Genomic DNA, 21,751 nt, shown 5'->3' on the forward strand with positions numbered 1-21,751 from the left:
TATGCCGTCGTATGATAACGTGTCGTACTTACATTCGGTTACAAGGAGCTACTACCTCAGTGTTCTTTAACATGATATTTCTGCTTAAGTTATGCTAACGGGATGTGGTGGAATAGACGGAGAATGTTGTAAAGGTAAACAAGTTTATGGAGTTTGGGAATTCTTGAGGGTGAAGAGATAGTTGGTGAAAGACAACCATCAAATCTGTGCCTGTTTTTTTTTGTTTGTGAAGTAGACCAAGGTGAATGTCATATATACAATTTTTTAAAATGTGATAGTTTTAAAGATTTTTATTTCTATTTCTTAAAAGACTTCTATTTATTAGTGTATGTGTTAGTGTAAGATTGACAACGTTTTGATCCAAACGTTGTCAATCTTACACTAACACATACACTAATAAATGGAAGTCTTTTAATAAATACAAATAAAAATAAAAATCTTTTAATAAATAGAAATAAAAATCTTTAAAACCATCACATTTTAAAAAATTGTATATATGACATTCACTTTAGTCTACTTCACAAACAAAAATAACAGGCACAGATTTGATGGTTGTCTTTCACCAACTATCTCTTCACCCTCAAGAATTCCCAAACTCCATAAACTTGTTTACCTTTGCAACATTCTCCGTCTATTCCACCACATCCCGTTAGTATAACTTAAGCAGAAATATCATGTTAATAAACACTGAGGTAGTAGCTCCAGCTCCTTGTAACCGAATGTAAGTACGACACGTTATTATTGCATGATTATAGACGGCATACATCTGCATGTGTTTGTGAGCTTGGGAACGTTTGTTACAGCCCCCGGTTTTACATGCGTATGTATTTGTCTGCTATCTTAATTACTTTTATGTATGTTGTTCAATATTGGCTTGATCTTATGGATCTTTAGCATATTTTACAAACAGACATTGTTCTAACTCTGGTTTTTGTTTGTAGCATTCAGTGACTTGTAACCGTTGACCTGAAGATGCTCTGCATACTTTAGAGAGCGAAACCGGTCGTCGGAAGTTACAATAAATGATTGAGAGTACGTCTGTCTTTTACTTCATTCCAAATGAACTCTCACATTCAACCCATTCAACATTTAAATTAGAATAATTCGTAGGCTGTCAGATTGTCAAATTGTTTTTAGACTGGAACCTATAAACACTATTGAGGCTTGTTGAGCTAAATACCCAAATTGATTGCGAAGGGCCGCCAATGCACTCAGTTCTAAACCATCCATTCAATTAGTCGCTCAAATAATTCATAGGGACATATCCGTCACCATATTAGTTGCAAATATTTATTAATACATTGATCATTTATCAAAATCAAAGCGTACATCAACAACATTCGACAAACTTTAGCCAATTAGCCCTGAAACGTTTGTTTCAGTGCAGGATATAATAATCAGAGATTATTAGAAAATGACTCCTTGTAAACTGTTTTATTTTAACTGTATCATCGCAGTTAATAAAAAAGCTGAAAATATATACCGGTTAAATACCTAGGTTATAGATTTATAGATTTCTATAGGTTCTAAACGTTATGTGAGGCACAGCTGATGACAATTCTGTGAAGACGTACTATAGTTAATTTTGCTTTATTTTTTTATTAAACAATCGTAAAAAGTGAAAAATCTTTTTTGCCCATAATACGTTTTTTATACATTTTCTATATGCTACATTTTCTCTGTCCTTTCTTATGGTGTTGAATCATGGACCTTAAACGAAGATATGTGCTGAAAATTGGAAGCATTTGAGATGTGGCTATATCGGAGAATACTTAAAATCTCGTGCACTGAGAGAGTCACAAATGAGGAGGTCCTCAGAAGAATGACGAAGAACCGAGAGGTACTGACCACCGTCAAATCTCGAAAGTTAGAATATGTCGAAGACATTATACGAAATGGATCCAAATATGCCCTTCTACAAGACATCCCGCAAGGAAAAATATTTGGAAAGAGAGGTCCAGGAACAAGAAGAAAATCCTGGTTGAAAAACCTCAAAACCTGGTTCGCTCAACAACTATGTAGCTTTTCTGCGCTGCTACATATAAAGATTGCCATGATGATCGCCAAGATTTGTCACGGATAGGAACATCGCGGATAGGCATAAAAATGATTCAAATAAAAGTTGGAAATCATAAAAAGTACTTTAATTTTGACAGATTGCAATATATAAACAATTGTCAGAGATAGTTGCAAAAAACCCTTAATTGTAGGTATTTATAAATGTTAATAAACAAATAACTTTGTTTTTTGAATAATGACATGTAATATAAATATAACTACTTAGGTTCTTGAAATTGTGGCATTTAAGTTAAGTTATTAAATAAATAGGCTATTGATTATGTTCAAAATAAGAGAGCTGAAAGGAACTACAACGTTAACGGGATTTTATTATCTGATATGGCCAATGGACCTCTAAATTTGAAAAAACCGCGGAGTGCTACCATTTAAATGGGTGCGTTTTTGAGAAACGGGTGAATTAGTCGCTAGGCATAGGGTGAATTAGGGTGAGTGCCATGCACTTTTAGTACAAACACGTCTGCAGGAAAATTATTCCGGGTTAAATTTACTATCGAAATATCACATTTTAACGTCAAAACTATTTTTTTACATAAATATATTCAAAAGAAAAGCAAGAAAAAACAAAAGAAAGCCATTTTGTTTTATGTCCCATAATTTTTTTACACCGCGATATAGGTATAGGCATTGCTTCAGCGAAAAATAACTTTCCGTCCTTCTGCTTTAAAATGACATTTGCTAGAAGTATCTAGGATTTATAGTTTCCGAAATAGGATTTTTCAAATTTTGCCGCTCACATCATTTTTGATCCATTTTCCCCATTATTTTGCATTTGTTCAACATTTTTCTGTAACTTTTTTCTACGCATTTATAGGTATATGCAATGGTACATGTAGTACAATTACCTTTAAAATGGTCTATTTTGTAAGGTTGTACGACTATTTTTAAGCAAGTTCTGCTTTTTCAAGATTACTTTTGATGATTTTTGATACTTTTTATGATTATTTTTTAAATTTCTCATTATGACTTTTTTTTGTACATTTAGGTATATACATTGTAGAATAGAAAAAACCTTATTTTATTTACTTTAAAATGGTGTATTACAAACAATTTTACGACTATTTTTAAATAAAATATCGGTGGGATATCCAAGGGTATCCGTAATTTGATAACAGTTTTGAAATTTCTTATTTTTTTCAATTAGAAGAACTTAATTATATATTATAACACAATTTTTAATTCCAAATAACTTTCCTTTATGACACTTTTCGATATTGTGAAATATAAACCTACTTTACTCTTAAGCGAAATTAATATTTTTTAACATACCTCGTACACTATTGATAAAATTTTATATCTGATGATTGTATATTAGGTTGTAGACTAGGCAGAGCATTTTATAAGGAATAATTTTTTTTTGATAAAGTTAATAATGAAAAAGTTTTCCATATGGTTCTATCTTAGTGGGACCTATTACATGTTTATCAAATTTCAAATCGACCAAATAGTTTATAAGTTATTTAATTTGTTTATTCCGGAGAGAGATTCTTTAAACAATTGTAATTGCCGAAAGAGTCAATATAGAGGTATTTTGTAAATCGCAGTCGATCCTTTAAGGCTTTATTTTTAAGATTTATTAAAAAACTTTTTTTATTAAATATGTATGTTATTAAGAAACAGTTTTAATAAGAGCTGGTTTATAAAAATTTACAATAACTGTGACATTTTTATGTTACACATTTGTACGTAGGCTTAATGAATTGCTGATGAAAAAACACTTTCCAAAAAATAAACAGAACTTTCTATGACCACTAGGAAACAAGAAAATTATCATTTTTTTCTTAAAATCATATTTACATTCTTTATTAACATAAGAGCTGAGACTTAAAAGGATTTTAAATGAAAATCTAAATTTTATAACCCAACTTATAGATGACATATACAATACAGTGAAGGAACAAAAAGTTAAAGTGATGGTAATCGTAAAATATCGGCACGGAAAAGAAGAGGGGAGAAAAGCCGGAGAAGTTTCTGTTTTTTTGGACAGTTTATTTTTTCAACAGATTTTTATTGAGCCTACTTAAAAGCATGTTATATAAAAATATCAGTTTCTTAATATTTTTCTGAAGCTATTTCCTTGTGGTATTTTACAATCAACTATTTTAAGTGGGATAGTACCACGAGGTTTTTTCCTGGTTTTTCCCTCGTGATTTACTATGGAATCTCTAACACCAGAAGTTTACTGTCTTATAAGATAATCGCGAGAATGTTACTATATTTATATAAATTTGGTGTCGCGAAAAAAGGTCGCCAACAATTGGTCGAGCGAAAAAATGTCGCGCACATTTGAGCGCGTATCAAAAGGTCGCCGGCGAAAAAACAGCGCCGACGAAATAAGGTCGCGTGCAATTGATCGCGCGAAAAAAGATCGCGTCATGTTTTACATTATTAAAACCATTCAATTGGTTTTCAAAAAGGTTCTAAAGAAATTCTATTTGCATACTTTAACTTTATGCATTATGAGCCGATTAGTCTTGGAATTCCATCTAATTACTTTTTAATGTATTTTGGATGTATAAGAAGATGGGAAAAATAACGTATATCTAAATACTTTTTAATGTATTTTGGATGTGTAGGAAGATGGGAAATATAGGAGAATGGGAAATTATTTCATATGGTATTTTCAGGTTATTCAAGTGAATATACTTGAAAATTGAACAATTTTTAACATGAAGAAAGTATTTTTTTTGTTCTACGTGAATAATTTTAATATATGGATCTAAATTCAGAAAGGTACTTTCCTTCACACTTTTTACAGGCTTAGGACTGTCAGCAAAAAACTGGCGTGTTTAAAAGTGTTTGCTCTTCCTAATCGGATATCGTTAAAAATGTACAGTAATAATAGTTCTATTTACAGTATATATTACATACAAACGAATACCAGGTACCAGTTTACCTATTTTTGGTATTTTCAGAGACCGGTAATTAGCATAATTGGTTCTTAGTAGAAAGTCGTTATGCAGATTAGTGAAGAATAAGTAGTTTAGATAAGGGCACCTTATTGTGTAGGTATTTATTAGGAATTCCATGAAGTCATTACGATAAGACATTATTGGAAATGCTAAAATAAATATTGTACAAAAGTTCTTTGTCTAATTGTGCGTTATTCACTAATGTGGTAATTATTATTCCATATTCGTGAAACGTACTTTTATTACTTTTTAATGTATTTTGGATGTATAAGAAGATGGGAAAAATATCGTATATCTCATTATTCATTAGCTTGTCGATTTGTCAAGATGGTCTTAACTTACGTAAAGAGTCAAAAAGGTGCCAATATGTTGGTGTATAATGGATATATCCATAGAAAGGAAAAAACGATTGATCAAAAGACAATTTGGAAGTGCGCTCAGTACAATAAGCATAAATGTACCGGGAGAGTTCACACAGTGGGAGATGAAGTAGTGAAAAGTACAAGTCACAACCACGTTGCCGATGCGTCAATATTAGAAGCAAAAAAGGCTTGGAACAGAATGAAAGAACTGGCTCATCAAGTTGAACTAACAACACAAGGAATCATAGCTACCGTTTCACAAGAAGTGTCTGTGGGTGCAACTGGGCAGCTACCTTCTATTTCATCCCTAAAGCGAACTATTCAGAACACACGCCAAAGAGTGGAAGCTATTCCGGCAAATCCAAGAAGCTTAACAGAGCTTATTATTCAGGAAGAATACACCAGAAACAATAACGGCGAACCGTTTCTTTTATTTGACAGTGGTCCAAACGAACAGAGAATTTTAATATTTTCCACTGAAAGAAATTTAACTTTGATGGCGAGCTGTGAACACTGGTATGCCGATGGAACATTCACATGTACTCCTCTATTGTTTGGTCAGCTGTATACAATACATGGCGTACAGTATAGCAACGTTATTCCAACTGTTTTTGCTCTACTTCCTAATAAAACTCAGGCAACATACACTCGACTCTTCCATGAATTAAAAACGTTACGACCAGGTTTACGTCCTACAACAATAATGGTGGATTATGAAAAAGCAGCAATTAATGCTTTACAACAAGAGTTTCCTGAAGTCAGAATCCGTGGATGTTTCTTTCATTTCACACAATGTTTGTGGAGAAACATGCAAGGTACAGGACTGCAACAAGTTTATACAGAAGACGCGAATTTTGCTCTACATCTGCGACAATTGGCAGCCCTAGCCTTCGTACCTGAAGTAGATGTTGTTGCAACATTCGGAGAGCTACTGGACAGCGAGTTTTACACTCAAAATGAAAATTTACTAACACCTTTAATAAACTACTTTGAGGATGTATGGATAGGCAGATTGGACCGACGACAACAAAGAAGACCGCCAATGTTTCCAAGGAATCTTTGGAATTGCTTCGAATTTATAGAGGAAGATCTACCGCGTACTAATAATGCTGTCGAAGGTTGGCACAACAGCTTCTCCTCGATATTAAATGCAGCACACCCAAATCTATGGAAGTTTATTACGGGGCTAAAGAAAGAAGAGAGTTTAAATCGATTAAAAGTGGAGCAATACATAGCTGGAAACCAACAACCTCAAAAAAAAATTTATAAAGATACAGCGCGGCGAATAAAAACGATTTGTTTGCAATACGGGAACCGGCCAAATCTAGAATATTTAAGAGGAATTGCCCAAAATTTTCAACTGCAAGTATAAAAAACTAAAAAACAATTAAAAAAAAAAATTAAAAAAAAACAAAAAAAAAATAAAAATTAAAAAAACACAAAAAAATAAAAAAAAAAGAAAATTAGAAAAAAATAAAAAAATTAAAATTAAAAAAACTTTTAAACACGCCAGTTACTAACTGCCAGTCCTAAGCCTGGATAAAGTGTGAAGGAAAGTTAAAGTATGCAAATCTGTTATTAATATAAATGTATTCTTTAACTATGATATCTTCAATAAGTACTCACCAGTGACAATGTATTAATGAAATTCTGCCTGTTATATAATTTTTAACCACAATATCATTATTTTATTTTGGGAAATTTTATTTTAATAAAGATGGTAGCCCTTAACCTACCCTATCTATATGTAGTATATACCCTGTAAAATATATTAAGCTTATATTAAAACTTACTCTTAAATAACCAAGGGTAAATTTTGCGACACTGCCAAGTCGTGAAATAATACCTCTAGGTACTTTCCCTACAACATTTACAGTTAAAATTACCTTAATTCGACCATTAAATTGGTCGAACATTTTACATGATCAATTTCAAATAGGATTATTTACTTCCAATTATTTTCCTATTATTTAAAGTGGAAAATAAAACTAAAGTCATTTAGAAGTCAATATTGGGTTGACGAAATATTTTTTACCAATAGGTTAAAATGACTAATAAGAAAATATTTAACTGTTTGGGTCATTATTTAACAGCAATCCTTTAGTTCTATTGCATCATCTAAATCTGACCTAAGCCTGGATTAAGTGTGAAGGAAAGTTAAAGTATACAAATGAAAACATATTTTCTGACGCGATCTTTTTTCGCGCGATCAATTGCACGCGACCTTATTTCGTCGGCGCTGTTTTTTCGCCGGCGACCTTTTGATACGCGCTCAAATGTGCGCGACATTTTTTCGCTCGACCAATTGTTGGCGACCTTTTTTCGTAGATCCTATAAATTTTATCCATCGCCAGGATTTAATATAGGTACAACATGTCAATGTAAGACTTTTAGTCGACATTTTAAGGGTTTTAACCCATGTATTTTTGGTGGCTTAACATGTAGAGCTTGTTTAGAACACTGATAATGCTCTCTTTAGAGCGAAAATGTTATGTTTTTTAAAGTAGCCCTTTATTGGGGTTTTCAAATAAATATACCTTTTACACAGAAGATTTTTTCTTCAATTTTTGTTATCTCTTTTATTATACCTGTATATTTGCTTGTTCTAATTTACGTAATTCCACGCATTCGTGAAACTAATCTATAAACGAATCATTCTGCCATATTTTACTCATAACTGCAGATGCCGCCGCAAAGCAGTTTAGGCATTTTGATGGACGTCCGTTAAAACTTTATTATGGGATTGGATTTACATACTAATTGTGATAGTTACTCAACTCAGTGGAAGTTATAATTAAAATCTGAGTGCTTCACAAGTTTACACAAATTAGATTTATGTAATGGTGATGACTAAATTTTATTCATCTTTGCCAAATTTGGGCATTCACCTATTTTTTCTAGGCGATAGGTATAACACAAATTTAAAAACACCGACAAAAGTTGCTACTAATTTTAAAACTACAGCTGTAACACAAAATATTAATTAATCTTAATAAAGTATCATTATCATTATCAATTAGCCTATATTTGTTCACTGCTACAGTTGCTATCCGCTGCTTCGTGTTGATGCACTTTATATCACCGTCCGTCTAGTCGGTAGGCATCCTCTCTCTTTCCATATTATGCGCCTTATCTTGGTCGCCATTCCAGAATCTTCCTAATCAATCTATCAACCATAAGTCTGGCAACATATATGGTTCAACTGCATTTGACAATAAAGTATAGATATAAAAATTTCAACTATTTTCAATGGGAAATAAGCCACAATTTTACCAAAAAAATGATTTTATTAACGTTTCGAAGCCCAAATCGGGTTTCGTTGTCAAAATACAAAATACTACTAAAATAAACAAAAATGTTGTTGTTAAGTAAAAAAAATTCTTCTAATAATTTATTTAATCTTACTCATTTATATTGGCAATTCAGACGTATATTATACATTTTAAAGTAGAAGACTTTAACATGATATCGCCAATATTTATGAGTTGCGTTCCTGGGACGAATTTACTAAAAGATAGTTCATTCAGTGGAGAGATTCAAGTATAGTTCTGAAAGAATCAGATAGTAAAAAGAGAAAAATCAAAGAAGCGGCTCTAATTATGCTAAATGAAACCAATTGTGTCGCAAATTCCTCGGTAGAATGCAGTAGGATGTGGTTTCCCATACCGAAAGGGGAAGTCAATAGAAAGAAAATACCACGATTAGTAGGTCAATAACATATCGAGTTAGTACAAATTTTATATTTTACTATTACTTATTGTATATCTATGTATTATTAATATTATTTATAATTTAAACATAATAAAGTCAGAATTTGGTATTAGTTTTTTGAAAGTAAATTAAATGTAAGACCAAATACTTACGATGTCGGGATAGTATCACGATTTTTTTTCCTGGTTTTCTCTCGTGATTTACTATGGAATCTCTAACGCGAGAATTTTACTGTCATCGTTGCATTTGGTTGTCTTTTTAAAGACAGATCACATGCTATGATTTTTTTTGTGACCGATATTCTTGAGTTGGGATTGATTTCATGTAATCGAATGAACTATCTTTTAGTAAAGTCGTCCCAGGAACGCAATTCATAAATATTGGCGAGATCATTTTAAAGTAAATGTATAATATACGTCTGAATTGCCAATATAAATGAGTCAGATTAAATAAATTATTAGAATTTTGACAATGAAAACCGATTTGGGCTTCGAAATGTTAATAAAATAATTTTTTTGGTAAAATTGTGGCTTATTTCCCATTGAAAATAGTTGATTATAAAAATGTTACAAGGAAATAGCTTCAGAACAACATAAAAATTTCTTTAATGACACTCTAAAGAGAAAGCTAATAATTGTGCGGTTATTCAAGGCATACAGTCTACTAGTATATTAGACCACTCATCAGCGGTAAAAAACCGTAAAACCGTGGAATTTTAAGAATCAACACCGATTTTAATGAAAATTTGGGTTTAAGCTCTGTTGACACTCTTCTTCAAAATCTACCCTATGCCGAATTCCGCTTTTGCCCTGGGGGTGAAAACAACCCCATCTAGGGGATGAAAATTTTTTAATCGAACTAGCTATGAAATCGATAAAGTGACTAACTCAATTCTGACTAAATTTTGTTCTATAAAGTTTTTTTTGCAAAATGGGCACTTTCGAAGTTATTTGCGATTGAAACTATGCCCTTTTCATTGAAAAAACTCACGTTTTATACATCTTCAACATTTTACGATGTCTATTCTTTTACATATCACTACACTATAGACGCTACCTATTTCTGCTAAGATGAGACATCTCACTTCGATTATTTTTGATGGATCTATATCTCTGTTATAGATCTTTGTCCACGGATTTTATTAATAGTCCAATCATTAACGGTAAAATATTGTAAAACCTTTAAATTTTAAAGAACCGCTTGGATTGATATGAAATTTGGCATACACACAGCTAACAAGTCAAAGAAAAAAAGTGATATTGTGCCGATATGTGCTTTTGCCCTGGGGGTGGTTTTCACCCCCTCTTGGGGGTTAAAAATATTCGTCCAAACAAAGTCAGGAAATGGGTAAACTGGCTAATTTAAAGTAACTTTTGTTCTATAGAGTTTTTTCACTAAGTCAATACTTTTCGAGTTATTTGGCAGTGAATATGTTCATTTTTTCAACAAAATAACCACGCTTTTAGACGGTTTTTCGCAAATAACTCAAATTGTAAGTATTTTGTCGAAAAAGCATTCTTAGCAAAAATATAGCCTATAAAAAATTTAAAAAAATAGTGAATATATCACGTTTTTTTATTTAGTAGTAGCAGAGTTATAGCTAATGAAATATAGGTTCATATTCGTCAAATTCCAAGTGGAATACTTTAACGTGAAATAACCAAAAATGAAGCACATTTCGGGGAAAACTCATTTAAACTTATTTAAAGTGTTTAAAAAAAGCTTCATTCTTGTTTTATAAAAAAAAATTTCTAGCATAAAAATTAAACAAGTTATGCTCAAAATAAAGTTAGTCCCTTTTGGTTTTGGTAAAAAAATCGAGAAAATCTCCCCCTAATTAGTATCTTAAATGAACTTAATCGTAACGACTTCACAGGTTTCTTGACTCGTGTATATATTGTTTATATGATCTGTAAGTTTCATCGGTTTAAAGTCCTTATTATTGAAACGGCTGTAGTTAAAAGGGGTTGAACGAGTCACTGATCACGAATGTATGCAAATTTAGAAACACCAAATCTTGATCAATTTTTGTCTAACAGAAAAACAAAAAAATACATGATATTCAGAAAAGCAAATCTGACTTTTTTGTATTTCGAGACTTTTGGTATCTCTAACAATTTTTAAGTTATTTTGAAAAAAAAACATATTTTTCAAAATTTAAATTTTTAAAAATTTTACTTTGAAACCAAATTTTTTCAAAAATAAACATTTTGAATCGATGAAACTTACAGATCATATAAACACAATATAAGTAAATTAATGTATGGAGCGGCAACGATTAATTTCATTTAAGTTGCTAATTAGGGGGTGGTCTTCCCGATTTTTTTTTTGCAAAAACAAAAGGGACCAACTTTATTTTGAGCGTAACTTGCTTAAGTTTAATGCTAGAAACTTTTCGTAACAAAAATAAAGCTTTTTTTAAACAATTTAAAAAAGTTAAAATGGGATTTCCCCAAAAAGTGCCTAATTTTTTGGATATTTCACGTCGAAATATTCTATTTGAAATTTGGTGAATATGAATCTATATTTCATTGGCTATAACTCTGGTTCTACGAGATCCAGAGACCTAGCGCGTACACCATTTTTTTAAATGTTTTATAGGCTATATTTTTGCTAAGAACGGTTTTTTCGACAAAATACTTACTTTTTGAGTTATTTGCGAAAAACCGTCTAAAAATGTGGTTATTTTGTTGAAAAATGAACATATTCACTCGCAAATAACTCGAAAAGTGTTGACTTGGCGAAAAAGCTCTATAGAACAAAAGTTACTTAAAATTGGTCAGTTTACCCATTTCCGGAGTTGTTTTGGACATATATTTTTTCACCCCCAAGAGGGGGTGAAAGCAGGGCCGTGCCGTGCTATGATGCGGTGAGGCAGTCGCATCAGGCGGCATCACAAGGAGGGCGGCATAATCAGTAAAATCAATATACAAATTGAACCATTCAATACTTAAAAATATATATATATATATATATATATATATATATATATATATATATATATATATATATATATATATATATATATATATATATATATATATATATATATAGGGCCAAGTGTCAGCTGAAAGTATATAAATATTATACACATACAACGTTTATCTTTTTCTATAAGTTCTTTGTTATTCCGACATTGAGGTACTTATAAGATTTATGGATTTTTAATTATTTTAAAGCAATGTTTTGCCTAAGCGAAAAAATGAAAAGTTACAGACAAAGGAAATTGCAGAAAATCCTGATATAAGTTGATATCTTGATATGTTGATTACGAAAAGTCAGTGGATGAGCTCTTATAACAGTGGAAGATAAATTTAAAATAAATTTTTTCATCTATATTTTAGACATTGTCATTACTGCTTTTATTGATCGATTTTCGCTTCTATAACACTAAAAATTTAAAAATTTGTATGATATCAAATTGAGGGAAATAGATGATAAAACACTAGAAAAATATTGTATGAATCTTCTTTCAATACTTTCAATAGAAAAAGAGAAGAAAAGAAAACTAATCAGATATAGAGACCAATGATATTCTAGAAGAACTTCGTGATATATCCCAAATGATACCATACTCCATGAAATCTTTAGAAGTTCTGAACTATTTGTGACAGAATAACCGAATTTCTTTATACCTAAATGTAGTTGTTTCACTAAGAATTTTATTGACACTCGGTAGCTAGTGGGGAAAGAAGTTTTTGAAAATTTATTAAAAACTATTTACGAAGCTCCATAAGACAACCAAATTTAAAAAATTTAGCAGTCATTTCAATAGAGTCCTAGCTGCTACTTAACTACACCGATTTGATTGATGAGTTTGCTAAAATTAAAGTCAGAAGGGTAAAATTGTAATTTTTGTAAATGTTATTTAATGTTAATTTACATTATTTACATTATACATATTATTTACATGTTATTTACATTTTACATATTTCATTTAATTTAAAGTATGTTTTGTTTTTAAAATAAAATTTTTCGTTCATTTCGTGTAGTTTCATTTAGCAAAAATAAAAGGTCAGTTTCAATAATATTTAAGGGCGCAGGCGCAACATTTGGCTCCAAATCTTTTTAAATCCATTCTTTTTTTCTAATCCCGAGAAAACTAATAAATATTTTTGAAAAAATTAAATGTAGAATGAAAGATTACATTATTACCGAGCGAGGGCCGAAAGTCCCTTAAAATTAACAAAAAGTTTCTGTTGAATGAGATATTTGAAATTGAAAATTACATTAAATTTTCTCTTTTTTTCACCCCTGTAACTTATTAAAATAAATATTATAGAAGTTTTCAGGGACTTTAAAATACTTATTAGTTTTCACATGATTCGAAAAATATGAATGCATTTAAAAAACATTTGAGCCGAAATTTTGCGCCTACCCCCTTAAGGGGCGGGATTTCGAAGACTTGCATCATATTGAACAGATGCACCGCACGGGTCTGGGTGAAAGTCACCCCCAGGGCAAAAGCACACGTCGACACAATATCACTTTTTTTCTTTGACATGTAAGCTATGCGTATGCCAAATTTCATGTCAATCCAAGCGGTTCTTTAAAATTTAGAGCAAAAACCGTGAAAGAATGGACTATAAATATAAATATACATTTGTGTTGGTGTTTGTGGTCAAAAAATGTGTTGCAATAGTAGCACCACCATAAATGACAAAAGCCCCTATTAAGGGTGTAGGCGCAAAATCTTGGTTTAATGCTATTTAAATGCAGACATTTTTTTTGAATTCTGAGAAAACTAATAAATATTTTTGAAACATTTAAACGCGGAATGAAAGATTACATTATTACCGAGGGACAAAAGTCCCTTAGAATAAACAAAAAATTTCTTTTGAATGAAATATTTGAAATTAAAAATCACAATAAATTTTCTCTTTTTTTTTCACCCCTGTAACTTATTAAAATAAACAATATAGAAGTTTTCAGGGACTTTCAGCCCTCGGTAGTAATACAATCTTTCATTCTTCGTTTAAATTTTACAAAAATACTTATTAGTTTTCTTAAGATTAAAAAAAATAAATACATTTAAATAGCATTGGACCAAGATTTTGTGACTACCCCTTAAGGGTAGGTGTTATGCCATTGAAAAACAGACCGTTAGGATCGGTTATGTATTTCAGAGCAGTTTTCAGATGTAATAATGGTAACTGCAGTGAAATACAAAATAAATAGCATCTGTTTCGAAACTTATTGCATAGTTATTAGAGTCAATTTCGAGTTGATAAAATTTAATATACAGGGTGTCCCGGAAAATAGTGCGTTCCTTAAAGGTGTAAGTAGAATGCACCATTTAAAAGAAAACTTTCTTATAAATTTTTTTCTAAAGTCATCTGTTGCCTCAAAAAAATAAAATAATGTCTTTTACTAAAATTTACATTTGGCAACCCCGCAGTTTTATTTATTTTGACATAGCGAAGATATTTAAAATTGTAAACACAAACAGTCATATCATAATTACCTGAAACCCGACAATACATCGTCTTGTTGTGGTATTGTTATTTTGTTATAATTTCGATCGCAAGCATCATGTTAATTACGTAATACCTATAGTGTATAATTAGTGCAAGATTTAGGTATTTACACCAAGACGATTTACCTCGAAGTTTAAGGATTTGTAGATGGTTTCAAAACAAAATGTGTAAAGAGTTGTGTGCAGATAAAGCTTGTTTTACGAGAAATGGTGTGTGTGTGTGTTTTACTTTTAAAATGCCAAAAGTAATAATGTATGGGCTGGGATTATTAGTAATCATCTGATTAAACCACTCGAACTTCCTAGAAGATTGAATGGATAAATGTAATACTCAAATTTTTTGGAACATGTTCTACCGATAAGTAGATACTTCTTAAAGACGTAACTTGATTCTGATTGTAATAAAAATGTTTCATGTACCCAAGTTAAAACACTATACAAACCTTATTTATTAGACATTTAATAAACACAAATATTATGAAAATAAAAATGTATACCATTTTTATTCATTCAGTTGCGGTGCGAATCCAAAACTGTCTTAACTTTTACTCAGATCAGAGAGTGCAGCCAGCACTCTTATCGACAATTTCACCTCTTGTTAGAGGTTCATCAGAGACTGCATAGGCTGCTTTTCTCTGGCCCAGGTAAAAATTTTCGACATATCCATCTCCCACCGCAACTGACGATATGGTAGTAGGTGCCTAGCGGCATCTGCTAAATAAAAGACTAAGTTTTTCAACCTAATAAAAATATTTGTAAATTAAATATTTTTAAAAGATTTTTAATTGAAAAACTTTATTGGCCCATTTCCTGGTGACAACCTCCAAGGCTTGTACAATATGCAAGCCAAATGGATGCTGCAGTGAAGACTAAAGGGAAGGAATTCTACACTATGCAATTCACAACCCCCGTCTGTAGCGTGGTAAAGTTCCAACGGAAAATGGACCTAGCTACTCTATAGGAGTAATACTAATATAAAAATAAAAATGTATACCATTTTTATTCATTCAGTTGCGGTGCGAAACCAAAACTGTCTTAACTTTTACTCAGATCAGAGAGTGCAGCCAGCACTCTTATCGACGATTTCACCTCTTGTTAGAGGTTCATCAGAGACTGAATAGGCTGCTTTTCTCTGGCCAGGTAAAAATTTTCGACATATCCATCTCCCACCGCAACTGACGAGATGGTAGTAGGTGCCTAGCGGCATCTGCTAAATAAAAGACTAAGTTTTTCAACCTAATAAAAATCCACGAGGAAAAATTTCCTATAGTTGGCTGTATACCATTACAAAAACATAAAATCCTTTATAAAAGGTATATTTATTAAAATCCCTATACAGGGCTACATCAAAGACAGAACTAGTTTTCAATCGGTTGACCGATCATCATCAGTGCAATCCTAAAATGTGTACAACCAGATAAAATGATGCAAAGTATTTGATTATATTGATTATATTTCAAATACTTTGCATCATTTTATCTGGTTGTACACATTTTAGGATTGCACTGATGATGATCGGTCAACCGATTGAAAACTAGTTCTGTCTTTGATGTAGCCCTGTATAGGGATTTTAATAAATATACCTTTTATAAAGGATTTTATGCTAATAAAAATATTTGTAAATTAAATATTTTTAAAAGATTTTTAATTGAAAAACTTTATTGGCCCATTTCCTGGTGACAACCTCCAAGGCTTCTACAATATGCAAGCCAAATGGATGCTGCAGTGAAGACTAAAGGTAAGGAATTCTACACTATGCAATTCACAACCCCCGTCTGCAGCGTGGTAAAGTTCCTTTAGTTCCCTTTAGTCTTCACTGCAGCATCCATTTGGCTTGCATATTGTAGAAGCCTTGGAGGTTGTCACCAGGAAATGGGCCAATAAAATTTTTCAATTAAAAATCTTTTAAAAATATTTAATTTACAAATATTTTTATTAGGTTGAAAAACTTAGTCTTTTATTTAGCAGATGCCGCTAGGAACCTACTACCATCTCGTCAGTTGCGGTGGGAGATGGATATGTCGAAAATTTTTACCTGGGCCAGAGAAAAGCAGCCTATGCAGTCTCTGATGAACCTCTAACAAGAGGTGAAATCGTCGATAAGAGTGCTGGCTGCACTCTCTGATCTGAGTAAAAGTTAAGACAGTTTTGGTTTCGCACCGCAACTGAATGAATAAAAATGGTATACATTTTTATTTTTATATTAGTATTACTCCTATAGAGTAACTAGGTCCATTTTCCGTTGGAACTTTACCACGCTGCAGACGGGGGTTGTGAATTGCATAGTGTAGAATTCCTTCCCTTTAGTCTTCACTGCAGCATCCATTTGGCTTGCATATTGTAGAAGCCTTGGAGGTTCTCACCAGGAAATGGGCCAATAAAGTTTTTCAATTAAAAATCTTTTAAAAATATTTAATTTACAAATATTTTTATTAGGTTGAAAAACTTAGTCTTTTACAAATATTATGCTATTATGCTATATTATGCAATTATTAGGCAACGAAAGCAGCGAGAATATCTGGTTTCCTGAGGGATATAATCTGGCGGAATAAATATATGAGCACCGATAGCAAAGTCCGCATTTATAAGACATGTGTTAGACCCGTACTGACATACGCAGCTGAGACAAGGGCCGAGACAACAAAGACCAAACAAATAATGAGAACAACAGAGATGAAAACCCTAAGATCCATAAGAGGTATCACACTCAGAGATAGAATACGAAACGAAGACACATTGAGAGAGCTAGGCGTTCAAGACGTAGTGAGATGGACAAGAGCGCGACGACGAATGTGGAGAGACCACGTAGATCGGATGGACCCTGAACGTATGGCGCATTTGGGCGAAAACACAGAAGCCCAACACAAAGCGACCCATAGGAAGACCCAAAAAACGATGGTACGAGAGTTGGAGCTCCGGATCGCAGCAAAGACTGTAACAGAAGAAACAGGACATAGTACTATTACAAGAAGAGAAGAAATATTATGCTGTTTTTCTATCACTGTTATCAGCATTATATCAATACATAATATTATGCCTAATGGTCGATGATTCATGATGGTTGAGTTGCAGTAAAATTATTTTTACACAGAAGAAGGAACGCAGCATTGCCGGCTGTATTTGCATTTCTGTGGACACTAATCAAATGTAAAATTATTAAATTATTTTTTTGAGAACGGTTGACTTTACTTAGCCTGTACGTTGAAGGAACGCACTATTTTCCGGGACACCTTGTATTAGAACAATCACTACGCAGGTTTTGGCGATTCAGCTTTGTTACGAGTTCGATACAAGCTTTTAAGTGAATTTTGTCGAAACAAAAAATAATATTTCAATATTTTTAACAATCAAAATTTTATTCTGTACACAGTCGAAACCATGAAATATATGCGCATATTATACAAGCTGTTTACTTAATATTGGATATTCCATATCATGCCTGTAACAATCCAAAAGTCAGTTGATCGTATTCGGAACTTCGTAGCCTCGGGATAGGTCGAAAATGTACACTTATCAGCTGAATCGTTAACCACTCAATCCACATTTACTCACCTAAATATATTTGCTGCCGAAAACAATCCCTCAGAGATCAGCATCGGATCCCATGCGTCCCAATCCTCCCTCCTTATTTTCGATGCCTCCGGATACAGTTTTACCTGAAACAACAAAAGTTTTATGTACATAAATTTGACAGTTTGAAGTAAGAAAAAAAATGTTAGATTTGTATAAGAATTATAAGTAGTTATAATAAAAATTAAAGCCACACATATTTATTTATAAAAATACATATATACAGTAAGGTGCAAATGAAAGGAATAAATTCGTTATTTCGTAAGCTAACAACTGTAAGGAAAAATCCCGAAACAGTTCGATTTTTATTTTTAAATTATGATTTTTCTGCATATATATTATACTAGTGACGTCATCCATCTGGGTGTGATGACGTAATCGATGATTTTTTTTAATAAGAGTAGGGCTCGTGTGCTAGCTCATTTGAAATGTTAGTCAATTCTCTATTCAGTAATATAACCATTAACATAATTATTTATACAGGGTGGCTAAACATTTAAATTAAATTAGCTACTGTAAGAGAATATTCTTACATTAAATGTAAGAATATGAATATGTAAATAAAACTCTTAATTGCATGTCAAAAAGTGTTCAATAATTATCTCTTAAAACCTACCAAATTTCATTTGCATATCTCAACCGGTTTGTGGCAATAAATAAATCGTCAGTTTGTAGGAAAAAATTCAACATCCTGTATCTCGGAAACAAAGCATTTGCGGACATTCTAGTAGAATACTGTGTATATATCATTTTATTGTTCGATATCATAGAGTTAGATCAGGATCCACGGTTAATGAAAAGTTATTTGATTTTTAAAAATGCCTTTCTGGGGGATATTCTATAAAAAACTATTAATTGATAATACAACTTTTCAAAATAAGCCAATACCCGTAAAAAACTGCATTGGCCATTATTCATCAACTTTGTGAAAAGAAAATTAGTCAAGAACGAGAAATTAGAGAAAGTCAGGTCTGTGCATTGATTGAAGCGACGCCGACGGCGACGCAGTGTTTAAGTAGACAAATTACCGATGAAGGTGACTTGATGAAAAAACAGCAAGGAATATTTAAAAAAAAAACTACCATTATTATAAAAGACTCAAAAAATATTTTTTGATGTTCATTTCATTCAGAGAGATTTTGACCAATAGAGACCACAAATATAAAAATTTGAGCGATCATTTTTTTTTTCAAAATTACACTCACCTATTTGTCTACTCGACAATTATCGCTTGGTTTCAGCGATTATTTTTTGATGATTTTAACTTCCAATCGTATAGTAAGACATTTGATCACGTGTTTAATTCTGTCCAATCAGATTAAAATTATACTGAGAATTATCTACTGTAGAAAATTACCGATAGATTTTTTTAAGTGGATTGTTTCTGTTTAATGGCAACCAGTTTCCTAGTTTTGACAACTGTCACATTTAAGAAAATATCCATAATATATGTATTAAAAAATAATCTTACGAACATTTTGGCTTTAAACAGTTTTATTCATGAAATAATCGCAACAAATTGCACTCGATCTCTAAAATTAATATAGAATTTTAGAGCTCTTGTGCAATTACTACTGATTATTTCATTCATAGGAGATTCTGGCCAATAGAAAGCTACAGAAATAAAAATTAAACTGATAATTTTTGATAATTTCCCGTCGTCAAGTATATTACGTCAGATGCCCTTCGTTGCTATAAAAAAATACATTCAGTGACATAAATGACAATTAATGTTTTAAAAATTATAAAAGTGATGACTTTCAACCGTCAAATATCTATGACAACTGTGTGTTTAATTGCACTAATTTGTACTTATATAAATAAATTACAATAAAATTTTGGTTTTGAACAGTTTTATTCATGAAATAATCGCAACAAATTGCACTCGATCTCTAAAATTAATATAGAATTTTAGAGCTCTTGTGCAATTACTACTGAAAATTATTATTTCTTCATTTGACAGTTTCACTTTTTTCGAGTAATTTTCGTCCCTTAATTACATTTACGCATCAAAAGAATCAGATAATTTAGCTTTCAAGTGTATTGCCTTTTAAAAACTACTCTCGATCATTTTCACATTTTATTGAAAGAGCCCTCCTCCTGCAGAGAGAGGCTTAGCAAATATTCAGGTGAAGATATTAATAAAATAGTAGTTAAAATGATTTAAAACACAGTTTTTATTCATAAACTAATCTTATCGAATTACACTTGAGCTCTTAAAAATTAACGATTTGTATTGCCCTCGTGACAATTTGACATAATTAAAACTGTCAAATTGTCACTCAGGATACAAATCGGTAATTTTAGAACCCTTGTGTAATTGCAAGTGACTATTTTAATAGAATGGAATTGTGTGAAATTATGATGGAGAAATACAATGACATTACTAATTTTTTGGTGAATATTTGGTTTACAGACGAGTCCTCCTTTACAGTAATTGTAAAATAATTGTAAAATAACTGTAAAACAATTGTAAAGTAATTATTGTAAAAATTAAATTATAACAGGAAACCATCCATCCATTGTACGTTATTGGTCTCGAAAAAAAAAAGACATTTGAGTGTGTCTGTGTGTAAGTAATATCTACAAAAGTTTAATGTCTCTTTTATAGGTCATCTAAAGTAGGTTTTCGTAAATGTATTATTGTGTTTGCATTTTATCAATCAAAAGCAAAATAAAAATTATATTAATTTTTTTTTAATAACGCGGGCACATAAACTTGATACACCCTGTATATTGAGCTGTAGGTATTTATTAGAATTTTTTTTTTGAAACGTTTATTCAGCAATCTGTTAGTTATAAAAATTCTAACAATAAGCGTCTTTGGGGTTTGAAATAAAAAAGAATTGACGTTAGAGAGGTCAGTCCAATGACTGGACCTCTAGTATGGAACAAACATGACATTCCGATAATATGCTACATACAAACATACATTTTACATTTACAAACAATACATATATCTAAAATATAAACACAATTACGGTGAGGTATAAAACTTATTTATAAATTAGGTCCAGTGGATTTTTACGTTTTGGTCTGTGAGTTTGTTGACTATTATCAAGCAAGTTTATTGCCAGGGCATTTGGATGGCTTTCTAGGCGTTTTATGTACCGAACACTGCACTGAACTATCACTTCACTGATCGTAGGTACTTCTAGATCACAATAAATGTCTTTGTTTGACACGAACCATGGGGCGTCTGTTATAGAGCGTAACACTTTGGATTGCAATCTTTCCATTATGGATATGTTGGATTTTGCTGCTGTACCCCATAGCTGGATCCCATAGGTCCAGACCGGTTTGAGTATTGTATTGTATACCAACAGTTTGTTACGTATAGACAATTTCGATGTTCTGCCCAGTATCCAATAATGTTTACGAAATTTTAAATTTAACTGTTGGCGCTTTTTCCATATATGTGTTCTCCATGTCAAAGTTTTGTCCAGGTGCATACCAAGGTATTTAACGCTTTCGGCTTGTGGAATTGCTTTGTTATTTATTTCTATATTAGGCGATATTTTACGACATTTTGTAAATATGATATGTTGTGATTTTGATTCATTGATCTTTATTCGCCATTTCTTTGTCCACTTTTCAATGTTCCTAATATGCCTTTGAAGAGATTCGGTAGCTGTTGCGGGATT

The 21,751-nt window shown here is 31.7% G+C and overlaps 1 protein-coding gene across 2 annotated transcripts in view; it reads right to left on the reverse strand.

Annotated features, from left to right (window-relative positions):
* The window catches only part of LOC114332030 (transient receptor potential-gamma protein), a 673,697-nt gene that overhangs the window by 193,165 nt on the left and 458,781 nt on the right, over positions 1-21,751 (reverse strand). For both annotated transcript variants that reach the window (XM_050644362.1, XM_050644358.1), the window contains exon 11: positions 18,090-18,193. In XM_050644362.1, coding sequence (XP_050500319.1) covers positions 18,090-18,193 — 104 coding nt within the window. The remainder of the gene's footprint in view (positions 1-18,089; positions 18,194-21,751) is intronic.

Source organism: Diabrotica virgifera, chromosome 1 (genome assembly GCF_917563875.1).
Source record: "Diabrotica virgifera virgifera chromosome 1, PGI_DIABVI_V3a".
Lineage (NCBI taxonomy): Eukaryota > Metazoa > Arthropoda > Insecta > Coleoptera > Chrysomelidae > Diabrotica > Diabrotica virgifera.